The 22,542-nt window shown below is 40.5% G+C and overlaps 2 protein-coding genes across 2 annotated transcripts; both read left to right on the forward strand.

Moving 5' to 3' along the window:
• Positions 1-7,530: 7,530 nt before the first annotated feature.
• On the forward strand, positions 7,531-11,069 carry fhl5 (four and a half LIM domains 5; the record flags this gene model as incomplete). The annotated part of the gene is made up of 5 exons (XM_079218680.1): positions 7,531-7,692; positions 7,928-8,102; positions 9,581-9,750; positions 9,908-10,094; positions 10,254-11,069. 5 exons carry the CDS (start codon positions 7,531-7,533, stop codon positions 10,403-10,405), a joined length of 846 nt encoding a protein of 281 aa, XP_079074806.1. The 3' UTR covers positions 10,406-11,069.
• A 687-nt stretch (positions 11,070-11,756) lies between these two features.
• On the forward strand, positions 11,757-17,457 carry LOC306740494 (transforming growth factor-beta receptor-associated protein 1; the record flags this gene model as incomplete). The annotated part of the gene is made up of 11 exons (XM_079222653.1): positions 11,757-12,444; positions 12,619-12,813; positions 13,009-13,163; positions 14,251-14,333; positions 14,490-14,837; positions 15,009-15,066; positions 15,153-15,296; positions 15,436-15,570; positions 15,658-15,802; positions 15,878-16,299; positions 16,408-17,457. 11 exons carry the CDS (start codon positions 11,757-11,759, stop codon positions 16,549-16,551), a joined length of 2,517 nt encoding a protein of 838 aa, XP_079078779.1. The 3' UTR covers positions 16,552-17,457.
• Between the last annotated feature and the right edge of the window lie 5,085 nt (positions 17,458-22,542).

Below are 22,542 nucleotides of genomic sequence, written 5' to 3' on the forward strand. Positions count from 1 at the left end.
AGAAGAAGATTGACATAAAAAAGTGCAAATATGTATGTAATATTTATTCAAGTAAGGTATATGATAAAAAAAAAAAATCTTATATGTGCTGGTGATGCAGTCACCTATGCAGTGTTTACTGAACTCAAATGTGAAAGTAGTTAATTGTGTCATGTACATATTAAGTATATTTGGAATTATGTAGCTGTCATTTTTTTTTCTCCATAATTTTGTGAGTTTGCATTTGCACTGCTAATCCAACTGCTAACAATCTATACATATGTACAGTAAAACAGGCAGACATTGTGTTATGTGGTTATAGATGATTGATGGCGTAAAATGGCCGGGTTGTCCCCGACAGCAGACGTCAGTGCTCAGTGAGAGGGAGGTTACTAATTTATTTGAATCATGTTGTGAATTGTTCATTGTCACATGTACAATGTGACAAATACAGTTGGGTTCCGCATGGCTGATGATAGTATGATGTACTGCAGTATGAAACTCACCGACACCTCATTGTGTTGCATTCTGATTTGATTTGTAATTTGTAATTGAATAAAGTGTTGGGAAAGAGCACAAAATTAACATATTACTGTTAGCTATGTTGCTGTACAATGTACTGTCATCCTACATTGTGACATTAAATATTTACACCGATCTTTTTATCTATTTTAAGCAGATGTTACCATATGTGGGAGGTGGGTGTGAATCAGGATGAAATACGATCATGTGAGATCTTCCCACATGTTTGGTATACCGTTGAGAAAGAAGTGAAATATTACTGCAAGATTATCCACATTTCTACCCTTGAATCATTACATTGCAGTGGGCAGTTAGAGGTTGCATGTGAAAGATTTCATTTTTGGGTGTTTTTTGTTTTTGTTTACACTCCTGTTTACAGCTGTGTGGCTCGCCTGCCAACCTAAACCACACAAGATCATGCCACAAAATGCATCAACATCTGTAGATATCGCATCACTTTTAAATGTCAGAACATCTAATCCACTGAAAAATGCATCTCAACAGCACTCAGCAGCTATTGACATCATGGTTTTGTTTTTACAAAAAGAACTGTGCAAAACCAAGTCAACATTTTATGCAAGATGAGCCGCGTCTTTTTGGTCAAAGTACTCCAACATATTTCAGGTTATTATCATTTTGATATTCACTGTCAAAGGGACCATTGATGTAAATTAGGATGAATTTAATTATTTTTCTTATGGAATATGGTTCTAAACGCCATAGCAAAACCTGTATATAAACCTTGTGGTGAACTTAATCATCATCTGGATCAAACCAGTTATCTGATACAGATCATTCCTGTATGTGGAAAGGACTGAGGAGCTCAAACATTTTTTTTCATTTATGGGGAAAAGAAACGACGTGTTGTACATATGTTCAATGTTATAAAGATCTCTTCATAAGATGCAAGGGTTGTCAGGCAGTGAATGTGACTTTGCTGCACCTTTGTTGGAAATGTTGGTGATTCGAAAGGCTGTGAATCAAGGTGAAGGGGCAGTGACACTTGAAAAGGATTACCAGTGTCAGAGACAACGGTTTCAGTGGACGTTTTCATCAAGGGAGGCCATTTTACGCCAACCTTTTTTTTCCTTGTGATTCGGCGCGGTAATCCTCTTGGAATGACCTAATTGAAAAAGTCATGCCAAAACGCAGCCGAGATATAGCACTTTTGTTCATGTGGAGTTGTGTGAGTCACTGTGCTGGTGGCTGTCTTTCGATGGAGCTGTTGTGAGTTCAGAAACTGTCATCCACAACCTTGGCCGTCTCACAGATTAACAATGAAACTGCGATTTATGGTTTTGTATTGTACAGTCCAATCTCATGTATGAAAACAAAGGTTTCTTGTCCAATGTGGTTGGTGACTTAAATGAACAAACTTTCTTTCTTTTCCTTTGTGTTGTCTGTCTCTTTCCTCCTCTCTCCCCTTTCTCTCTTTTTTGCACAAAAACAAACACGAGGAGCTGTGGCTTCTCTGTCCCGTCTGAGTCTGTGAGTGTGTCACAGCAATATGAATCAGGATGTCTCTGGATACTGTCCGACCTGGCACTAATTTTTGCCGGAGTCCTTAAAAACACTGTATACCCGGTGGGAGGAAATCTTTGTGTGGTTGAACATGACGATTTCTACAGAAATGCTCATTTTCTGCCAGTTCACTGAACTAATCAGTGGATCAATCAGTACAATTATTTTGCCAAATCGTTGTGTTTTGCCAAATGTTGTGTTTTAACTGTAGATGTCTGATAGTGTCAAAGAAAATAAAGATATGGACAAATGAGCAAACATGAGTGGGGCATACAGATTTATTTCTAAAGAGACAGCTGATGAAGAAATAACGGTAAACCGAAATCTTACACTGAAACCAAACAACAAAAAACACACTCAGTTGTTACTCGCTAAAGGAATAGCCTGACATTTTGGGAAATACATGTAGTTGCCTTCTAGAAAAGAGTTTTTCCATCGATTACGTGAAAGTTTGAGTTCTTCCAGTCACACTTGTTTCGTATAAATATTTTATGTGATGCCATCCAAACCTAATATAGTATTATTGCATCTATATCAAATATAATTTCCACAGAAGTTGCCCACACTGTTCTCTAGTGCCATGTAATGCAGGCAGAGGTATAAATAACTATCCGAAAGCCTTGATAAGTGATTGATGAGAGAAGAGAGTGTGTTGTGTTGGTTACGCCTCAATCCTCTGCTTGTTGTTAGTTACCCCATATCCTCGCTAGCACTCTGGTATTTGCATTCGTCTCCTCCACCACACAAAGATGACGCATCTTTGTTAACTGCCTCTGCTCAACGGGTGTGACAAATGTGTGTGTTGGCGGCATCAGCGGCGCAAATAATCCATTGGTCAGTTTGGGATTAATGTGAAAGTTCAGGTGGCAGCAGGCCATTATACATCCATCTTTTAAAACTTAAGACAGTGTCACAGACGTTGTAATGTCAAATGTGTGTCTTGTAGGGACAAACCGACATCAAAACTGCAGTTCCCCTGAGCTCAACAAGGCTATAGATGGCTTGTCAAGCTATGCAAGGGCAATAACCACCAAAGATTGTGAATGTAACCTAAATTGACAAATGTTGACAGACCTCCAGATCTGTGTGCTATTAGTGAGTGGGTAGGATACATTAGCAAGTGACTCATTATTTAGTGGCCAGATATAAGCCTATGAAGAAACCTAACGTATAACATTACACCAGCGAAAAATTACAAGTATACAATGCACTAGAGGGTACAACTACACTGGCTGTGATCGTGTACAGAACATACTATACCACAAGGCTCAGAGTTAGGCTCATAGTCTTGAGTTTATCGAGTTTTAAATTGGGCACTACAAACAGAAGCATTTGACATCAGTACAGTAGTAGTCAACACGTCAATAGCTTGCAGTCATAGATGTGTTTTGTTTTCACGAGCTGACTCAGCTGTGTGGGTTCTGGTTGTTTGTGTTGGCAACTTTTGAAAACAAGAATAGAACATGTGGGGTGTCTTCGTAAAAGCCTTCACTCAATTTTAAATACATATCCTTTTTTGGGTATTTTCTAAGCCTCAAACCTTCTAAACCTCAATAATTAACTCCACAAACACAATTGACTGAAAGTCAGTTAACACAGTAACACATTGAACTTAAACATGTTGCCCTCACCAAAACCAAACTGCAGACAGAGAAAGTTAGATATTAGATATTGCACTCATGAGTGGGTGGAGGCCAAAATACAGCTAAGAGAGAATGAATATTAGACATACCATTCATCAGGCAGCCAAAGATATGACTCCAAATAGAGATTGGATTCCCACTTCTTAAAATCAATGGGTTTTGAAGGTCTGTGTTTAACACAAGCAATCCCGTTTTATTATTGTCGGCGGAACCAGTGTGATGCTAACTTCCTGGTTTAGCTTAAATATGTCATCACTGCAGCACACATGCAATGCTAATGTTGCTCCATGTCTACTGGGTGAGAAAATATATAAATGATTGCCAGAGTATTCAGTCAATGATGTGTTCACAATTTAACCAAAATGTCAATTATTGCAGGATTCAGACATAACATATTATCAGTTTAAGGCACGGAGGATTTTGCTATTTCTGGGAAGTACTTTGGGGCGCTGAAGATTTAGATGTTTCCTGTATAGCAGATATGCTAGGTTTTAGATTTCTATCTCTGTTTTGCAGGATGTGAATAATAATTAATAAAAAATATTAGGTATAAATGTCCTATATAGGTGATTTATTAGGTTTGTTCTCTGACTTTGTCTACACACAATCCAAATACCAGAAAATCAGTGGGCCGGGAGAAGGCGATGGATTGAAATGGAGAGCATTTTAATGGGTTGTGCATTCCTAGGAGTAGACAACTTTTTCTCCGCTTTAGCAGCGGAGATCATATGTCTGGGTATGTGACAGGTCTTGTCACCCACTCATACCATGACTCATTTTGGTGAGAACTGGGGAGGGGAGGAGGGCAGGAGTCGGTGGAGGCTCACAGGGCCTCCCTGAAGGGGTGTTAGGTTTTGTGAGATTGTAGCCTTCGTAGATTGTATCTCCTCGCCCCCTTGCAACCCCCTCTGTGGCTATCCTGTTCTGGTGAAAAAGCTGCGTTGAAAAGCTAGCTCTCCACGTCGCAGTAGAGTGCAGAGGCCTGCTCAAAGGGCCAGGTTTGTGTGAGTCCTCTCATTAACTACAAGAGCTGCCCCTCATCTCAACCTAATGGATCCCACTTATGCTGTCATCACCATGCCAACCGGCTGTCAACTCTGGTGCGGCGAGGCTTTTGTGCTTCAGAGAGATGCAACTGTGTCGTGTTGATCTGTCTCAGTCTCCAACAAGTCCCCACCTCAAAGGAGCCACCAAAGTAAATGCTTCTCTTCTTCTCTGAGATCATTTGATTAAGAGGGGGGAAAAACAACCACTGGCACCTTATTGTAAAGACTGAATGCATTAAGATAAGAGGACACCGGAGTCCAGGTCAAATAAAGGCCTATTTATTGGGGCTTGACAGGCCGCATACGAAATCTGTTGGCAGCTGCTCACTAGTTGACTTCAGAGGATTAAGCAGGCAAAAAGGAATATGCTAGATCAGCAAGCTTTTGCTCCGCGGAGTTGGCACTGTGCGGTGTAGAAGTTATTAATCCGAGAGACAAAGACCAGCACCTGTTATCTATCAGATGCAAAACCGAGCAGTTGTAATAACATAAAAAACCTGCATGCACAAATGCGTATTAACACTGACAAAGACAATGTAAAATAATCTCTGCTTTAATATCCAGTGAATAATGCCCTCTCATGACATGCAATTTATTTTTCCTGACTTTATTATTCTATTGATGTACTCAAAGAGATGAGAGTTTTTGCTTACTGGTGAATATAGGTCATCTCCACCCCTGTTTTGATGTCACACGAATACAGACATGATGTGCATTCGCCTCCAATGCAACAAAGATTAGAAGCTTTTTGAGAGGCAATGACTACATTTGCCCTAGAGTTAGTTCTGGGTTTATTTAAGGTCTGCCTGGCTTCGAGATTTGCAGCCACTGATCTGGACACCAGCAGGGAGCAGGGGTACAATACAGTGGTAATTTAATCCAGAGCACCAGATGACTCTCTGTAATCCGACGGATCCACCTACTTACATAAGTAAAACCTGAAGGATGGCATGATTTCAAAATTGGAAATATTTCCAGCACCTGATTCCTGACATGGTTATTTTGTGCCTAAAGCCTTTTATAACATGCAGCTTGTAGATAAAAACAACAACACAGTCTGACATTATTCCTCAGAGGTTTGTAGATACCACCTACATACGATGCAGGCTTCTGTTCCAACATCATCTGCTGATCTAAAAATGGATTACATTTTATTTATTCTTAAGAGGTGAGTTACTTTACAAGGAGTGGCGCTGAAGTTAATGAAGAGAAAAGACAGAGTTCATCGAGACAGAGTTACATTCCTCTCAGCCTCATCCCTGTTACTGACCTTCCTGTGTGTATACGAGGGATTAGGCCTGTGGAGGTCTCCTCGGGCTATTTTTATGAAGATGTCCGCCCTGTGATCCTGTTGGAAAACTGATATGAGCACATGTTCCAAGATTCACATGTAATTAGTCAACTGTCAGTCAAAGATGCTGAATTACTGGGATATTTTGTTAACGTGGAAAAGGAAGATTTGTAATGTTTCAGGCATAATTGTTTACACTTAAAATGGTGCATTCCCTTGGTATTGTTACTGGGCCAAGCAGAGGCATTTTAATTCTAAATTCTACTGTAATGATCTGCACAATGCTAACTGGGTCAAAATGTATCACATTTGGGTCAATATAGCACCAACGCAATAACTCTACACACAAGAGAAGGGGTTGTCTTCTTCCAGTCTTAGTAATACAGTCAAATTGTGTCTAATGTTGGGTCAAAATAAAATAAAAATATTAAACAGTCAAATAAAAAATAAATAACAGTGCAATAAATTGGTACAGTTTTACGTTTGTGCTATATTGACCCAATCTCTAGGCCGGTGGTTGTATTGGTATATTGTCTGTGTTATCTCTTGTTCCAAAGCAATATACAATAAATGTCTTTTTAATGAAGTGACAAGAGTACCGTTGTCAGCAAGCTGGTCATCATCAATCTGTGATTTCTCCTGCTCCTCCTTTACTTTGCTGTGGATGGACTGGACATCCACAGGCCCTCCGCTTCCCCTTTGAAGTGCTGCCAAGGCTCTCTCAATAGCTTCTAAGAGGCCCTGGCAATATATAGTTCAGTACCTGGCAACCACAAAGCTCCTGGCGCCTACCTCTCAAAAGCCATCCGCAACTGCTCGTGTGTGTGGCAGGCTCTGTCGAAGTGTGCCCAGACGCGTGACAGAATCCAAATTGTCAACTCTCTTTCTGCACCAAAATCCAAAGTATTATGAGTGTGCGGGAAAGAAAAATATGTTGTGTATTTAAGTGAAACAAACATTTGGGCACTGAAAATTAGCTTCATTGTAAGTTTTCATGTTTCCCAACAATAGTCTATCTTCTGGTCCTAAAACTACTTCATTACTGACTGCTTTTAAACATTCCTGGAAGAAAGCAACAATGGTTATATCAGTTCAAAAGCTCAGTGATCTGTGCACCCTTAAAAGGTGTAGAATGATGCAGTGGAGCATGTCCATTCTCCCCAGAGATTACCGCTAATAAGAGGGCCAGTATTTATAGAAGATCCCCCCCAGTGGATACCTCTAATCCTGCCTCACCCCTTTTCATCCCTGTGCCTGGACCGCTTGCTTTCTGCAGACCCCAGCTCCCGCCTCGCCCTCGTCTCATATCAACTGAGGTAGAGACTTCTTTAATACAACACTGCTTTTTCAGATTCTTTTGTGAAAAAGGAGAAACATTACTTGGCCTCTTTACTTGACGATTTGCTTGATAAGAGGGGGAAAAGATTGCTTGGACTATTACTGGCCGTTTTCCATCATTGCTATTCTTTCTCGTCCAATTTTCCTCTTCCTGCTCTCTTTGACCTCCAGTTAAGAAAACCAAACAACAATGTCGACCAGTGAGCGATTTGACTGCCATTACTGCAAAGACTCCCTGCTGGGAAAGAAGTACATCATGAAAGAGGACAAGCAGTACTGCACTAAGTGCTATGAGAACCTGTTTGCTAACAGCTGTGAGGGCTGCTCTTTAGCGATTGCCTGCAACTCCAAGGTAAGGAAGCACCAATGTTACCCTGAGAAGAATTGCTTTTAAGTCAGTAACTTCTAAAAACAAAATGCAAGTCATGTGCATTTATTTTATGATTTAAATATTTGTATGTGTTTTGATCCAATTTTGACCTTTTCTACACCAACCTTTTTTACATGCAACACCAACTAGTCACATTCTAAATAGATGTCATACTTTACAACGAAAATGCAATAAATGATGTGTTAAATATCTACAGGACTTGTCTTACAAGGATCGCCACTGGCACGAGGAGTGTTTCAAGTGTGCAAAGTGCAGCCGCTCTTTGGCGGAAAAGGCCTTTGCCGCCAAAGAGGATTTGTTGCTTTGCACTGAATGCCACGCCCACGGTTATTCCTCCAAGTGCACCACCTGCAAGAAAACCGTCATGCCAGGTATGATACATTGGGTTGAAGATGGCGATGAATCGTTATCACCTTAAATCTATTTCACGATGCTTTGCCACATTTACATCACACACATTAAATGTAATAGTCGCATAAAGAGAGAGAAAAAAAAGCATAAATCCATTTTTTTTAGATTGAAAGTACATTTTCATCCTTGAAAATAGTGGTTGACTTTTCTCCACATGGTCAGTTTTGTTATCCTGAAGCGCCGGGTGGTTTGTTTATAAAGAGGCCGTCATTAAATGTTATGGAAGAGGTCAGGTACTTTCAAAAATACCTGGCAAGTGATTGGATGAGCCGTCAATCAAACGTGCAGAAAACATTCTTTCCATCAAGAAAAGCATTTTGTGCTGTTTCTCTCTCATCTTGCGTTGAGGAAATACTCTCCAGTTCTGATATAACTGATGCTTTTGCAGCTACGCTAACCTCACCCTTTGCTGCCATTGTTGTATTGAACGAACAGCCACCTCTCTGTGCCATCGCGTCACACACACATAAGTTATGCCCGTAGCTGCCAGTAGCTCCTCAGAGGATGCTCATTGGTCATTGGATGGCCAGACATTGCTTGAAGCCTGACCAGAAGAATTTTTGCTGCATGCTTGTGTGATCTTGTGATCTCATGATATCGCAATAATCCAGCTGCTGTGCATGGTAACCATTCAGTGGCTGTTTAGGACTGTTTTGATCCACAAAAAGTCCCTGAACTTCATTTTCTTCACTTTTGTCCTAATTAAAAAAGTTAAACTTTTCTATTTGTACGGTAAAGATGAAGCAACAGTCAGCAGCAGTTAGCTTAGCATAACGACTGGAAACCAGGGAAAACAGCTAGCTTTGCTTTGTTCAATGTTAACACTGGGAGCTGATTGGTTGGTTAAACCTCCGATCAGACATAATTGGCTATTCTTGTTATTCTCGATTCATTTATATGGTAATTGGCATTTTATTTAAATGTGTAATGTAAGTGGTTTTGGGTTGGTATATGATCCATATCGGTAATCCAAATAATATTTTTTTTTGCCAAGCAAAGGTGATGATAACAGTAATAAGTTATACCAAAAAGAAAACAATTCCAAATGTTGAGAATGAAAATCCATTATTGGCCTACGAAACACCAAAACCTCAAAACCAAACAATCTCATCACAAAGTGCATTTAGTAGCTCTTCTTGAGCTGTCGACCATATCACATGATCTTTGATCATCCTTAGATGGAGTTTGCTCAGTTGAGTTTTAGAGAGTTGATGTTGAAATTTCAAAAGTTCTGACCATTTTAAGGACTTTAAAGGATTGCATGAAAATGCAAAAGTGAGGAAAAGACATAAGAAATACACATCAACATTTAAAACAGCGACGACATTTCTTCCTTGTCTCCGCCCTACAGATAAAGCAAGACTATTTTAGGCCGCAGTGTGTTTCTATCATAGAGGTACCATATGCTGACTAAAGCTGCTCTCGTCCCCCGTGCCAGGATCCCGCAAAATGGAATACAAGGGGAACAGCTGGCATGAGACCTGCTTCCTGTGCCACCGCTGCCAGCAGCCAATAGGAACCAAGTCCTTCATCCCAAAAGACACCGGCTACTTCTGTGTGCCCTGCTTCGAGAAGCAGTTTGCCTACCAGTGCTGTGCTTGTAAGAAGGTAGGGTTACAGCTGAGTGTTTTATATGCAATAAAGCCCCCTGACTCAGGTGTTTTAATATTACTCACACGGTGTCCGCGTAACAAAATAATGCATAGTAAGAGGAATGTTTCTCTTTCTTTCATGCCCACCGTCACTGGATTTGTGTTACCTATAGGCCATCACAACAGGTGGAGTGACCTACCAAGAAAAGCCCTGGCACCGTGAGTGCTTCCTATGCATCAGCTGCAGAAAGCAGCTCTCGGGTCAGCGCTTCACCTCCAAGGAAAACTACCCCTACTGCCTCGAATGCTTCAGCGACCTGTATGCAAAGAAGTGTGTGGGCTGCACCAAGCCCATCACCAGTGAGTCCCTGGCTGTGCTCATGTTTTCATTCAATCTCTGTCATGCAGTTCTCCTGCTTTTATTTGCATTTGTGTTGCAACTGTCGGATTAACAAAGTGAAGATTTTGCATTAATCTGCACATTGTGTAAATACATGGATTTTTGTTTGATGTGTGCAGGTCTGGCAGGGGCCAAGTACATCTCTTTTGAGGAACGCCAGTGGCACAGCGAGTGTTTCACTTGCATTCAGTGCTCCGTGTCACTGGTTGGACGCGGCTTCCTCACCCAGCGCGACAACATCTTGTGCACCGACTGCGGCAGAGAGAAGTGACCTTTCCATGAAGAGGTCACAGGTTTGCACGAATAACAAAGAGTGCTCCTGTTCTGATACAGATATTGTGTATCCATGAATATTTCTACTCTGCATGCCTGGCACATAAGCAAACGTTAAATGTCAAATGCTTATTTTGGTAAACATTAGCTTTCTCACAATGCCCCCACACAAAACACTGTGATGTTTCCATGAAGATAAACATGGATTTTTAAAGTTGGGGTGCCATTGGTCAATTGTTTGAATTAATTTTATCCGTGTCAAAAATTTCAGTTTGTGAGAAAAAAAAAGTTATGTTGTAATTTACTATTATCATTATTTTTGTATTACTGTAATATTTACAATTATTGGATTAACATAAGAGTTAGGATGTGATACTTTTTTGGGCTGTTGGTCGGATAAAAAAAAGAAGAAGATTTTTCACTATTTTCTGACATATTTTCAGACAAAATGATGATTTGATTAATCGAGATGATAATAATAATAATAATGATAATAATTGTTAAAGGCGCAATAGATAGCACCAAAACATATTTCCCTTTAATACAGGTATGACTTTCACAACACATATATTTCTGCTCTAAGCTTAGTGATTATGATGGATGATGTATGCTTATCTCATATGAAATACTTGAAGGTTGTTTCAATAAAGACCTTTCTTTATCGTGCTAAAAATGGAAATCATTCTATAGCTGTTGCTCATTCTTATATGTCTTATTCTGCTGCAACGATGGAGGAGTATGCTGTCAGTTTCGGGCAGATATAAAGTTCAGCGTAACAAATATAGCTGTTATGGTAGGTTTGAAATCCACATTTTTTCATGACCGTCACCATTTAGACATTCATTGCTGTAAAACCAACCTCTGTGGCCTCTTGACCTCATCACACCCAGCTCCCTCACGTTGTAAACAAAATGAGTGTGTCCATGTATGCCTTGATCAGCAGATAACTTGTTCTTCTACTTGTCCATTATCCACAAACCAAAGTAGAATACAAGCAACAGTAAATGAGGGTACCTCAAAATATCTGTCCTTCTTACCATACTTTTGACACTTGTAAAAGTTGGTTTCCTTGGTGGGGCCACTGGTATTGTAAAAGTTGTGTAAGTGTCCTCACATGGCAGGATGAGTGGTGCAAAACTGCTGACATAGATTTCCTGACAGGATATAGTCACATGGGGAGGTGAAACTACTTTACACTTCATAAACTAGTGAAGGAATTGGAGAGGAAAGGAGAACAGCAGAGGTAGGGACGTTTCATTTGACATATTTTACAGAAGATCTGTAGCTTAATTTAAGCAGACATTTAGTATTTTTACCTTACAAAAATCAAACATCCTTAAATATCTACAATGGCTTTTAGAGCATTTACACACACACACGTCTATGAAAAGCAATCAGCCTCAAAAGAAAAGGACAAATCCAGCATCCAGTGCATTGAGTGCTTTGACCGAAATGTCTATATAGGGACCAAAGATGCAACAGTCCTGCATCTCATCCTTCCCAGTGGCACAGATGGAGACCTGAGTCATGGCCAGAGAAAAATTAAAGAGTGTAGGGTGAGAAAACTAGGCTCAAGCAACCAAGTAGTCCAACTGAGAGTAGTCCCACTTTTCAACCATCTGCTGGTCCTGTGGGACCGGAGCGTTACTGCCCTCAACATGTTCTCCTTAGAGCCTGTTGCTGCCCTCAAGAAGATCCAGCATGTGCATTTGTTTGAGGTGTGCGACTCATTGCTCGCAAACCAGGCAGCGTGTGTGGAGATGGTGACTTCCTCCAGCCGCAGGAAGGTGATCCGGATCCACGTGGTGGGAGTGGACAGGTGGGACATTGTAAAAGAAGTCTCTCTGCTCCAGGACCCTGTGGCCTTGGCAGTGGATGGTGCCTGTGTGTGTGTAGGTACCAGCGACAGGTATCTCCTCTGCGATATTCGGACTGGGAGCAGTGACGAGCTTTTTCATCACAATCACAGCAGACAGCGTGTTATTGTAACCTCAATGGGACGAGGGGAATTTCTCCTGAACGGGCCTGAATCTTTGGGTAAGAGCTGGATAAATGGTACATGTTGGTCTACAGGCTGTCAAGTACAGACATCCTCATGTTATATTATATGCTTCCTTATAGCTAATCATCTCATATCACTCCCCCATATACCCATGTTGCCAGAGGATATTTGTTTTGCCAAGATATCATTACTCCATCCTCATCCCTCAGGCATGTTTGTGATGAAGACAGGGATATGCCAGCGCCCTCCCCTGCAGTGGCCTCAGGAGGTGCTGGCAGCCGGAGTATGTTTCCCTTACATCCTAACCCTGCAGCCCCAAGTGCTGTCTGTCTACAGCGTGGTCGATCAGCAATGCAAACAGACTGTGAATCTCAGTGGAGCGAAGGGTCTGCTCTCCACATCAGGTAAAGCAGGCAACATCAATTCCTCACCTAATCCTGCCAGATTGCAGACCGAAGATCTGTCAAATTGTGTTTTTGTTTTTAAAGTCGTCACTGTGTCTGACTCCGTTTGCACTGATTCAGTCAATCATTCTTACACCTACTGTTCCTACTTACTGAAACAGTGTTTCTGAAAACCCAAAACAAATCTCCCCTCAGATGGTGTGTTAGTGTTCACAGAGAGAGACATTTTCAGCCTGCGTCTGGTGCCACTCAAAGAGCAGACCCAGGCACTTGTAAGGCTTGAGAGGTTTGAAGAGGCCTTATTGCTGCTGGATGGAGTTCAAGGCCATCGTCCACTTGACTCATACAAGGTAAAATTAAATGTGTATACACATCCCTGCTTTGAAATCTAGGTTTTTAACATTCTTCTTCTCAAGGATGATGAAACAATTCCTGAGGATAGCTGAATGAAAGATACATTTATAGTATTTCTCCTTTCCTTTCTTTATCTTAATCGTGAAGGTGAAAAAAAACTACCTACCCAACGCAGTATCTGCCTGTTTTGTCAGTTGAGCTAAACCTGTTTTAACAGCTGTTTTATCATATGAAATTATTATGCAAAAAAAAAAAAAGTACATAGCGCGCTTTGAGATAAATGCAAATGTCAGCATTCTAATCAGCCAGCAACCTCCAGCTCTGAAAAATAAAGCCAAATGCCTAAAACTTCAGTTTTTTTCTAAATGCATCACGTTGTTATGGCGTTGTCCAGTCTGGGAGTTGTCCTTGTCTTGTTGTACAATTTGAACCCTCTCACAGTGTGTTTTCAGTTCATGAAAGTCAATTGCAACAATTTGGTTGCCTAAAAATGTCTTTTTTGGACAAGTTCCACCCTTTAGTGGCACTTTAGTGGAACCAAGATTGCGATGGCCAACATGCCTAAACAGTGACATCACTGTGATTATGTCCTTTTCTTATTTACGGTTCATGATGCTAATATGCTCAAAATGACAATGATTACATGCTGATGTTAAAACAGGCACAAAGTTTACAATGTTCATCCATCTTAGTTTAGCATGTTAGCATGCTAACATGGCTAATTAGCACTAAACACAAAGTACCACTGAGGCTTAAGGAAATGTTAGTTCTACAGCTCATCGGAGACATTAAATGTTTTGACCTGATCCTAAAAAAAAAAAATGAAATGCAGGTTATACAACATACATAGCTGTCACACACTTTAGCGAAGAATTTAGAATTTACATGCAGATGAGTCACTCCTTACAATTTGTCTGGTTGTGTGTGTTTTATTTATGTCTTAAAGTGTAACATATTGCCCTCGAGATTTAAGGATCGTCTCACAGTCTTCTGCCTCAATGATTTCGGCTCACATATTGGTGCTTTGAATATGTGCATGCATTGCGTGCGTGGTTTTAAGATTTTTTTTTTCTTTACTGGCAGGAGCTGCAGAAGGCTATCTCTTGCCTCGCTGGATTTGTTCATTTTTACCAGGAGTGTTTTTCCGATGCCAAGGTTCTATTCATGTGAGAGTAAAACCTCTTTCACAACACTGTAAATTCAAGGCTAAATCGCAGCAAGCTGTAGATTAATATGTGCATTTTGTGAATAGTGGGTATTTTCTGGTGAATTCTACCCTTAAGTCTAACACAACAATCAATGCTCATTACCCACTTGAACAGTACAGGTGAGTTGGACCCCAGAGAACTCATCCGCCTCTACCCTGGCTTCCAGGTGTGTCTCAGCGAGGACTTTCAATCCCAGCTTGATCAACCGTACAAGGGGAGGGATCTCCAGGTGCTCTGCCAAGAGGACAGACACACATTTCATCATTACTTGGACTTCCTGGGAGATTTTCTCAGAGCAATCAGGGGGGCGGAGCAAGGCCTGAAGTGCAGTAAGGAGGTGGACTGCGCCCTCCTGAGGCTGTACGTAGAACTGGGAGACACTGAAAATCTGCAGCAGCTTGTGACATTCCCCAATGTGTGCAGGCTGGACCAGTGTCTTCCTGTTTTGGAGCAACACAGCAGGTTTAAATACATGATTATCTGTTGGATAGGTGATGTGTAGTTACAAATGTGGTTTGTTAAATGACAAATTATTCTTGAAAGAAAAGACACCAATTCAATATCGGAGACGTTTTGTCTAATATGCTCAATTTCGGATGAACCATTTCCTGTGTGATCTCTCTTTATTCACAGATATTTTGCATTAGGTTCCCTCTACCAAAGCCATGGGAATCCCGTTGACGCAATTGAGGTATGAATTTCCCCAAGAAACTCAATATATTTACATAGGAATTGCATGTATAACAGTCTCATTTATAGTTTTTAATATTTTTCCAGACTTGGGTGAAAATTGTAGATGGCCTCCACAAAGACCCGTCTTGCTCAGATGTGTATGGACATATAGTGTGGACTCTCAGTCAACTGCAAGACAGAGATGCTGTGTGGACATTTGCAGACTGGACCCTTCAAAGAAACCAGGAGGTTTTATACTTCATGTTCTCAACTGCATGAACAATCCAATTATGTGTTATGGATATGCATAGGCAGCCAAATTACACCTACATTGGCTAATAAGATGGTCATGAAATGTCCAGTAACAGTTTTTCTTTATTTAAAAAAGATAGGGGTGCAGATTTTCAACAAACGTCCAGCAGAGGATCGATTTGAGACACAAGACGTCCTTGCTCTCATGGAGAAGTACCCGCTGGCGTTGCTATTGTACCTTGAGTTCTTAATCAATGATTTGAACAGTGAGGTGGGCAAAGCAGCAGTTTCCTAATCTAATATCCCTGACTCCTTTATTGAATGTACCGAGACATTATTGGTGTAATCTGCCCCCCAGGAGGAGAGACATCACAGCCGCCTGGCCCTGGCATATGTTACTCAGTCGCTGCGAGAGGAAGAGGAATCCGATTTGAGGAAGACCAGAGGGAAGTTGCAGCAGCTGCTATGGGAATCCAAATTTTATGACGTCTCCACTGTATATGGTGTGTGTATGCCCTATAATGAAATAAATCATTACGGTATTGTGACTAAATTATATTGCATTATTCTCATTGCAGAGAGAGTCGAGTCAGCAACTCTACACAAAGAGAAAGCCATTCTCCTCGGTAGGACCGGTGGACACTTTCAGGCACTGCAGGTGCTTGTTCACCAGGAGGGAGACCTCCAAGCTGCAGAGGCCTACTGCTGCAGGGCTTCCCAGGGCCGGGACGCACAGTTCCGGCAGACCCTGCTGCTCACTCTGCTCCAAATCTACCTCAGCTCCGAGGATCACATCAGTGCTGCTGTGGATCTGCTCAACAACAACCCTCGGGTCCTTGCAGCAGAGAAGGTCATCCAGCTCCTGCCTGATTCCTGGTCTGTTCAACTGGTCTCCCAGTTCTTAGTGGGATCCCTTAGAGAAACATTCCACCAGAGGCGGATGGCGATGCTGCAAAAAGCTATGGAACAGGTAGAGCTTATGCGGCACAAGGTCATTTGGGTGAGTTTATATTATATTTGATTAGCTTTTTCATTCCATGAACATTGTGTGTATTCTTGTTTCCTTCTTATTCTTCACCATGTTGCTTTTGCCCTCTCTCCTCTGCAGATGCAGACCTCAAAAACAAAGTTCCAACTGGATAAGGGACAGAAGTGTAAGGTTTGTGAGAGAGACCTTGCAGAGCCACAGTTTGCCTGTAACCTCACTGGTGAGCTGATGCACACAAGCTGTCCTGGTTTTCCCTCATCATGAAGACACCGATAAAGCAAACTACTGTATGTTTATCCAAATATGATATAGCCGCACTATTGAGGATCACATTAATTTCTAGCAAGATAAGTACCTGCTTCCTACCCGGTAATTGTTCTAATGTACACTGTTTCATCGAGACAATCTCTGTACAAGGATGCAATTCATGGACCGAAGATGACTTTCCCTAATTAAAAAAAAAAGAAAATACATTCTGTAAATAACTGGTTTCAAGATGCAAAAGAGCAAGCAGTGCACTTTTTCAGGGCGGCATGTCTGAGCCATTTCCGAGAGACATTGCAGACAGCAATAACTATAAAGTGGAGGACACTCAGGGGCATATTCACTGATCAGACAGTGGTGTTTAACATGTAAACCACCTGTGGTCAATCTGATGACCAAAAGGAATTTTCTCCATCCTGGATATATGCATCATGGTTTCCACCGACTGTGTATATTTGACTGCATAAAGCTGGAAATAGAAAGTCAACAACTGAGAGGTCACACTTTTTTTTCCAGTTTGTGCATTAATATACATTTATGACCCCCCCAAAAAACACAATTACAGGGTTTAAAAATGAAAAGCAAACAGGTTGAGGAAGACATGTCTGTGCCGTGTATGGAACATGAAATCAGAATCCATTTTGCCAACATCAGCCCTTTATCATTTAGGCAACCACACAAGCTCCATTGTGTCCACATGCACAGTATGTAACTCCTGTATATAACCTTAAACGTATAACCTATTCACCGTTATCCCTAAAAAAACTAAAATGAATCAAACTCATATGGACATTCATGGTTTCCTTTGAAAGGTAAGATTATAATGAATATGAATCCATTATAAGTCAACCTATTTCTATTACCAGTCCAGAGTAAATGGAGATGTATTAAAGGAAAAAGTCTGATTTTTATCCTCACCTATATATAATCTTGATTTGAAAACAATAACAGCCAATATCCCATGGATAATGATGCTATTTAATGTAATTTCCTATTTGTTACTACAACTGGGACTGTACATTGAAAATTGTTTTTGAAAATACATTAATAAAATGCTCTATGAGATATCCACAGATTTGTCGAAGCAAGTTGAATAGATTTATATTAAGCTGATTGGTGAGAGCCTCCAGGTGGTCTCAAAACAACCAGACCTCCCACCAGTGAAAGTCAGTCAGACTTGACTAAGACGGGTGCTGACAGACTTGATGAAAACTCAGTGACATATTTAGTTGATATTTTGTCATCAGTTTATGTCAAAGTGACTGTAAAATGTGAAGTTTGACTTCTTTGTTTCCCAGTTAATAATAGTGGACAATGTGTGTTTTAAGTTGTGTGTTTACGTGCATTAGAAAGCACAGCATGTATAGTTTCCAGCAATACCAAACATGTTGTTGTAGGCTTACAATGTGTGCAACTTGATGTTACTTAGCGATAAGGCATAGTTAATATAATACACAGTTGGTTTACGGATTCAGAAAGTTTCAGACCCCATGTTTTAAAACAGTATCACATGCATATTGACCATCTTTATCCACCGTATCCTTTTGTAACTACACCACAGAGGAGAACCCAGTGAACTCCGATGACATTCAAAATGCATTTGTCTATTTATGTTGTAATTCAGTCAATAAGGCAGCTATAACAAGTATTTCTTCATCCCCATCCTGAAAAGCTGGGACGAGACTTAAGGAGATGCCTTTAGGAGCTGGAACAGCAACAGTTGTGCATTAGACTGGACTTCTTGCAAGTGTGGGGTGTTTGTTTTTGGCCTGGGGTGAGGGACTAATTGCAGTGTAGATAAATAGTGAATTATGAGCTTGTTAGAAGATATTATCTCTTTGTGATGTCCTTGCTAATACTTATTTTGTTTTTGTTTATTCTAATAAGGTTTTTTTGGGACTTCTTCATTGTTCCCACTGAGATCTGAGAGTTGTGCGCATTTCATCTGTCATTGGTGTTAGAGCATGCAGCTCTTTGTGAGTGCTTTCATTTGGAGTGTATATATTTAACCTCATAAAAACTCATATCAATAAACAGACTCAAATCCTAAAAAACCCAAGAAAACTACATTCCGAGCCTTTCTCTTTTATGTGGTTGCTTGAAAAATTGCCATGTCCACTTTCATATCTTCTCCTTGTAATTTTGATAATCTATGCATTTCATTTTGATCGACTGTTAAATCATTCTAAGCACACCTGGATAAACAGCTGACATGTATCAGTGCAGAGAAAAACACACAGCACCAACTTCTTTCTGACTAGTTTTGAGATGTGAAGGAGCCTCTCACAGTTTATATAGACTGGCTGTGAGGGCTGCTGCTCTGTGACTGGCTGATCTCTGGGCCGTGCCTGATGACCACTGGGTGGATCCGAGGCCAGGATTATGCCCTCTCCTTCCCTCTCACGGAAATCCTCAGGGAGCATTAATGTTGTTTGGTACATTTGCGGTTATGCTGTACCTCAAACAGGTTTTTCTCATCTTTGATGTTGACCAACAACCATAACCAACCAAAAGGTAAAAATAAGTGCAAGCACACCTTCTTCTACCTAAATTAAGGAACCGATTTTGTGCATTTAAATTATTATTATGTTTATACTTTTCTTACTGACTTGACCCCAGGTCACTGGAGGATGCTCTAGGTCACTGCAGGGTGCTCTGGCTCACAGCAGGGTGCTTTGGGTCACTGCAGAGTGCTCTAGGTCACTGCAGGGTGCTCTGGCTCACGGCAGGGTGCTTTGGGTCACTGCAGAGTGCTCTAGGTCACTGCAGGGTGCTCTGGCTCACGGCAGGGTGCTTTGGGTCACTGCAGAGTGCTCTGGGTCACTGCAGGGTGCTCTGGGTCACTTCAGGGTGCCCTGGGTCACTGCAGGGTGCTCTGGGGTTCCGGCTGTGGACATTTGACACAAGAGAGAGAATAGATTGAATGCACAAAAGAACAGTTATGTAAGAAACTATGGTGGGTTTTCCAGACATTGGTCTCCTATTATAAATACCCATGCCGCCACAGAGGGGGAAAAGAACATGTTCTTTCTGTGCTTTTCTAAATTTAAGACAACATGTTGACTGTCTGGACTTCAGGATATAGTTGTTTACATGCTAGCATAGTTTAGTTTTATATGGGCTAGAAAAGTAATGATGAGATGCATATAGGACCTCTTTGCTTATAAGCTATAGAAAATGGTTCGTCGCTGTGTGGAGTCCTGGAGACCACAAAAAGAACATGATGTTTTACTCTCATTACTTGGGCTCCAGCTGTACAACTTTGTTACATATCTCTATATCTGCTATTGGTGCTGAAAGTATTTTTAATGCAACTTTGACCTCCTAAATCCCAAATAAAGTATTTGTTTTAATAGTTTAATCGTTTGAGTCCTAAAAGGGACTTAGACCTCTTTGTGGTCTTATTGTCCTTCAATGACGTCACTGTGAAGAATGACACTCTGTACACATTTCTTTGGCGATAAACTCCTCTTTGGTGATACAGTTCTCTTTGGCAAACAAAATCATAAATATTTGTGCATCTAATCTCCACATTACATACAACAAAATATTTGTAATAATTGTGTTATACTTGCATATTTTATCGCCTTTATCGGATGAGTATGTGGCAAAGCAAGGAAAGTCTTAATTCTATACTTTTCTTCGTATTAGGTTTTAATAAAGATAAGAAAAAGAACAAATGTTTGATTTTGGAATCGAAAACAGGTCTATAGGGAATGTAAATCAAATACAATGTTTAAAATGTACTGGTTTAATATGTTATACCTTTATTATTTGTTTAACATCATAAAAATGAAAGAAGATATATATTCCACATGTTGGGAGCAAGTCTAAAAAAGACTATAAAGCAAATACTGTCTCAGGATTATGACAATTTCATCAGGTAACTAAATAAAGCCTATGGGAAAAAGGAATACACAATGCTTCTCTGTGTATCATGTCATCATATCATCATCTTATTTCTGGTCAAAGCCACAAATTATTGTATCATGTCCCTTATGACGCATTTTTCAGTCTCTTAGTGGTTGCAGAGAGACAAATAGTATCCATTTTGGTAGCAATAATGGCAAGGTAGCAGAAAACCTAAATGATTGAACTTTAATTTTCACTTTCCCCCACTAAACTAATTCTATAGATAGCAGAACAAGTATGGAAATAAAGAGCTGAAGAGGATGATCAAAACATATCTTTTTTTAACTCCTAAGGCAACGCTCTCATTTTCATGGCTTGCTACCTTGGGGTTTGGCAGAATGCCACTGGGAAAATTGGCCAACTGGAGACACAGAGTGCCGAGACAGAAACCACAGAGACACCCACTCTGCCCCGCTGCACGGAGGCATGGTCATATACATCATATACGGTATAGAGAGACGTGTCACCATGTCTGCAGGCCTGATATTGTTCACTGTTGGTCTCCTTCAATGCTCAAAACTGTTTTCTTGAATGAGCTTTTTGAAGAAGATATGATATATTTTGACTGCTCTTTCAGAATAATTATCTTTACTGCAACAATAATATTTCCAGATAATTAGCTTAATTATCTGGAAATGGTAAATTATACTATTACAAATATGGTTAAAGTGCTCAGGGACCAAATTTGTCAAGGGGAAAGGGTAGTCAGAAAAGTATTCATATTTTTAACACAGCCTTAAGCACCTAGGGGCGTGACAAAACATTGCAAATTCTGCTGCAACCCAAAATCTAATGGAAGAACATTTACTTTTTATCGAGGGAACCAGTGATATGCTAACTTCACCGACAAAGTGGCCAGCAAAAATATGTTTTCATAAGTGAGAAAGTTGATACCACTTTCATATCTGAACAGTAAACATGGAGTCACTGCCATCAGCCAGCTAACTGCTGAAGTCTGAATCACAGCCTGTTTAGCTCTGTCCAAAGGTGATACAATCCACCTTCCTGCACCTCTAAAGCCAACTAATTAAATGAAAACAATATCTCTAAAAAGGTGAACTGTAAGGTTCAGCCCCCCGACCCCAATTGTTTTCTTAGGTCCCTTTGGTGATTCCAAAAGCTTCTATTTTTGCAATAAAATTGCCAGAAATCTCACATAAATATCACACATGTGTACACACATGGAATATGGAAACACTTCTCTCCCCAACACGAAGTCAACCATAAATAGATATAACTCAAGTGGCACTATCTTTATCATCTGTACTGCGTGCAACTTAATGACTCAATTTTGGAAGAGGAATGAGAGTTCACTTTTGGAAACTTTTTGTTGACGCTGCTCTTTTCTAATGAGTACATTTCAGGTGGAGAGTAAATGCTCGGCCCAAGGGGTTTAGTTGTGGTCTTCCACCTTGGCTTTTCTTAATATGGAAGCTTGTGTTTCATTTCCAGGTCTAGCACCTTTCATCTTTGGACCATTTGGATTTCTGGCAACTGAAACAAAAAGACCTGCTGATAAATCCAAAAGTTGGGGAGAAAAGGGCAATCTGGCGGTGTATTTCTTCATTGTTCCACACCCATTCATACAAATAATCTCCATTATCCATATGATGTACAGTTTTTAGTTGCACAACATGACATAAAACAAAAAAGATTATATCTTTAATTCATACCACTCAGTGAAAACACACAAGTCAATGAACCTACAAACGGGCCTAGTTTAGATTTCTGCTCGTGTACATCTTAGTTTGAAGCAGTTTGTTGCTTACATTCAAAGAGGGCTATTTAGCAATATGCACGTGATCAATATAGCAGCAAAAAAAATGGCTCCATGCTCTGTCCCGTGTAAAACAAACATAATCAAAATTCTGACAAGAAGAGGGGTTCTGCATTGCAGGGTCCCCAATAGTTCCTGAGCTTCATCTGCTAGACTGTGCCTCATGTGATGTTTGACATCACTGATTACAGAGCATGTGCCACATTATGATACTATGCCCTGGGAAAGTTGAGAATGTGGGATGACGCATAATTAGACATTTAGCGCCGATCCTCCCCACAGATGAACACACCCTTGACCAC

This window comes from Taurulus bubalis (assembly GCF_910589615.1).
Source record: "Taurulus bubalis genome assembly, chromosome: 1".
Taxonomy (NCBI): domain Eukaryota; kingdom Metazoa; phylum Chordata; class Actinopteri; order Perciformes; family Cottidae; genus Taurulus; species Taurulus bubalis.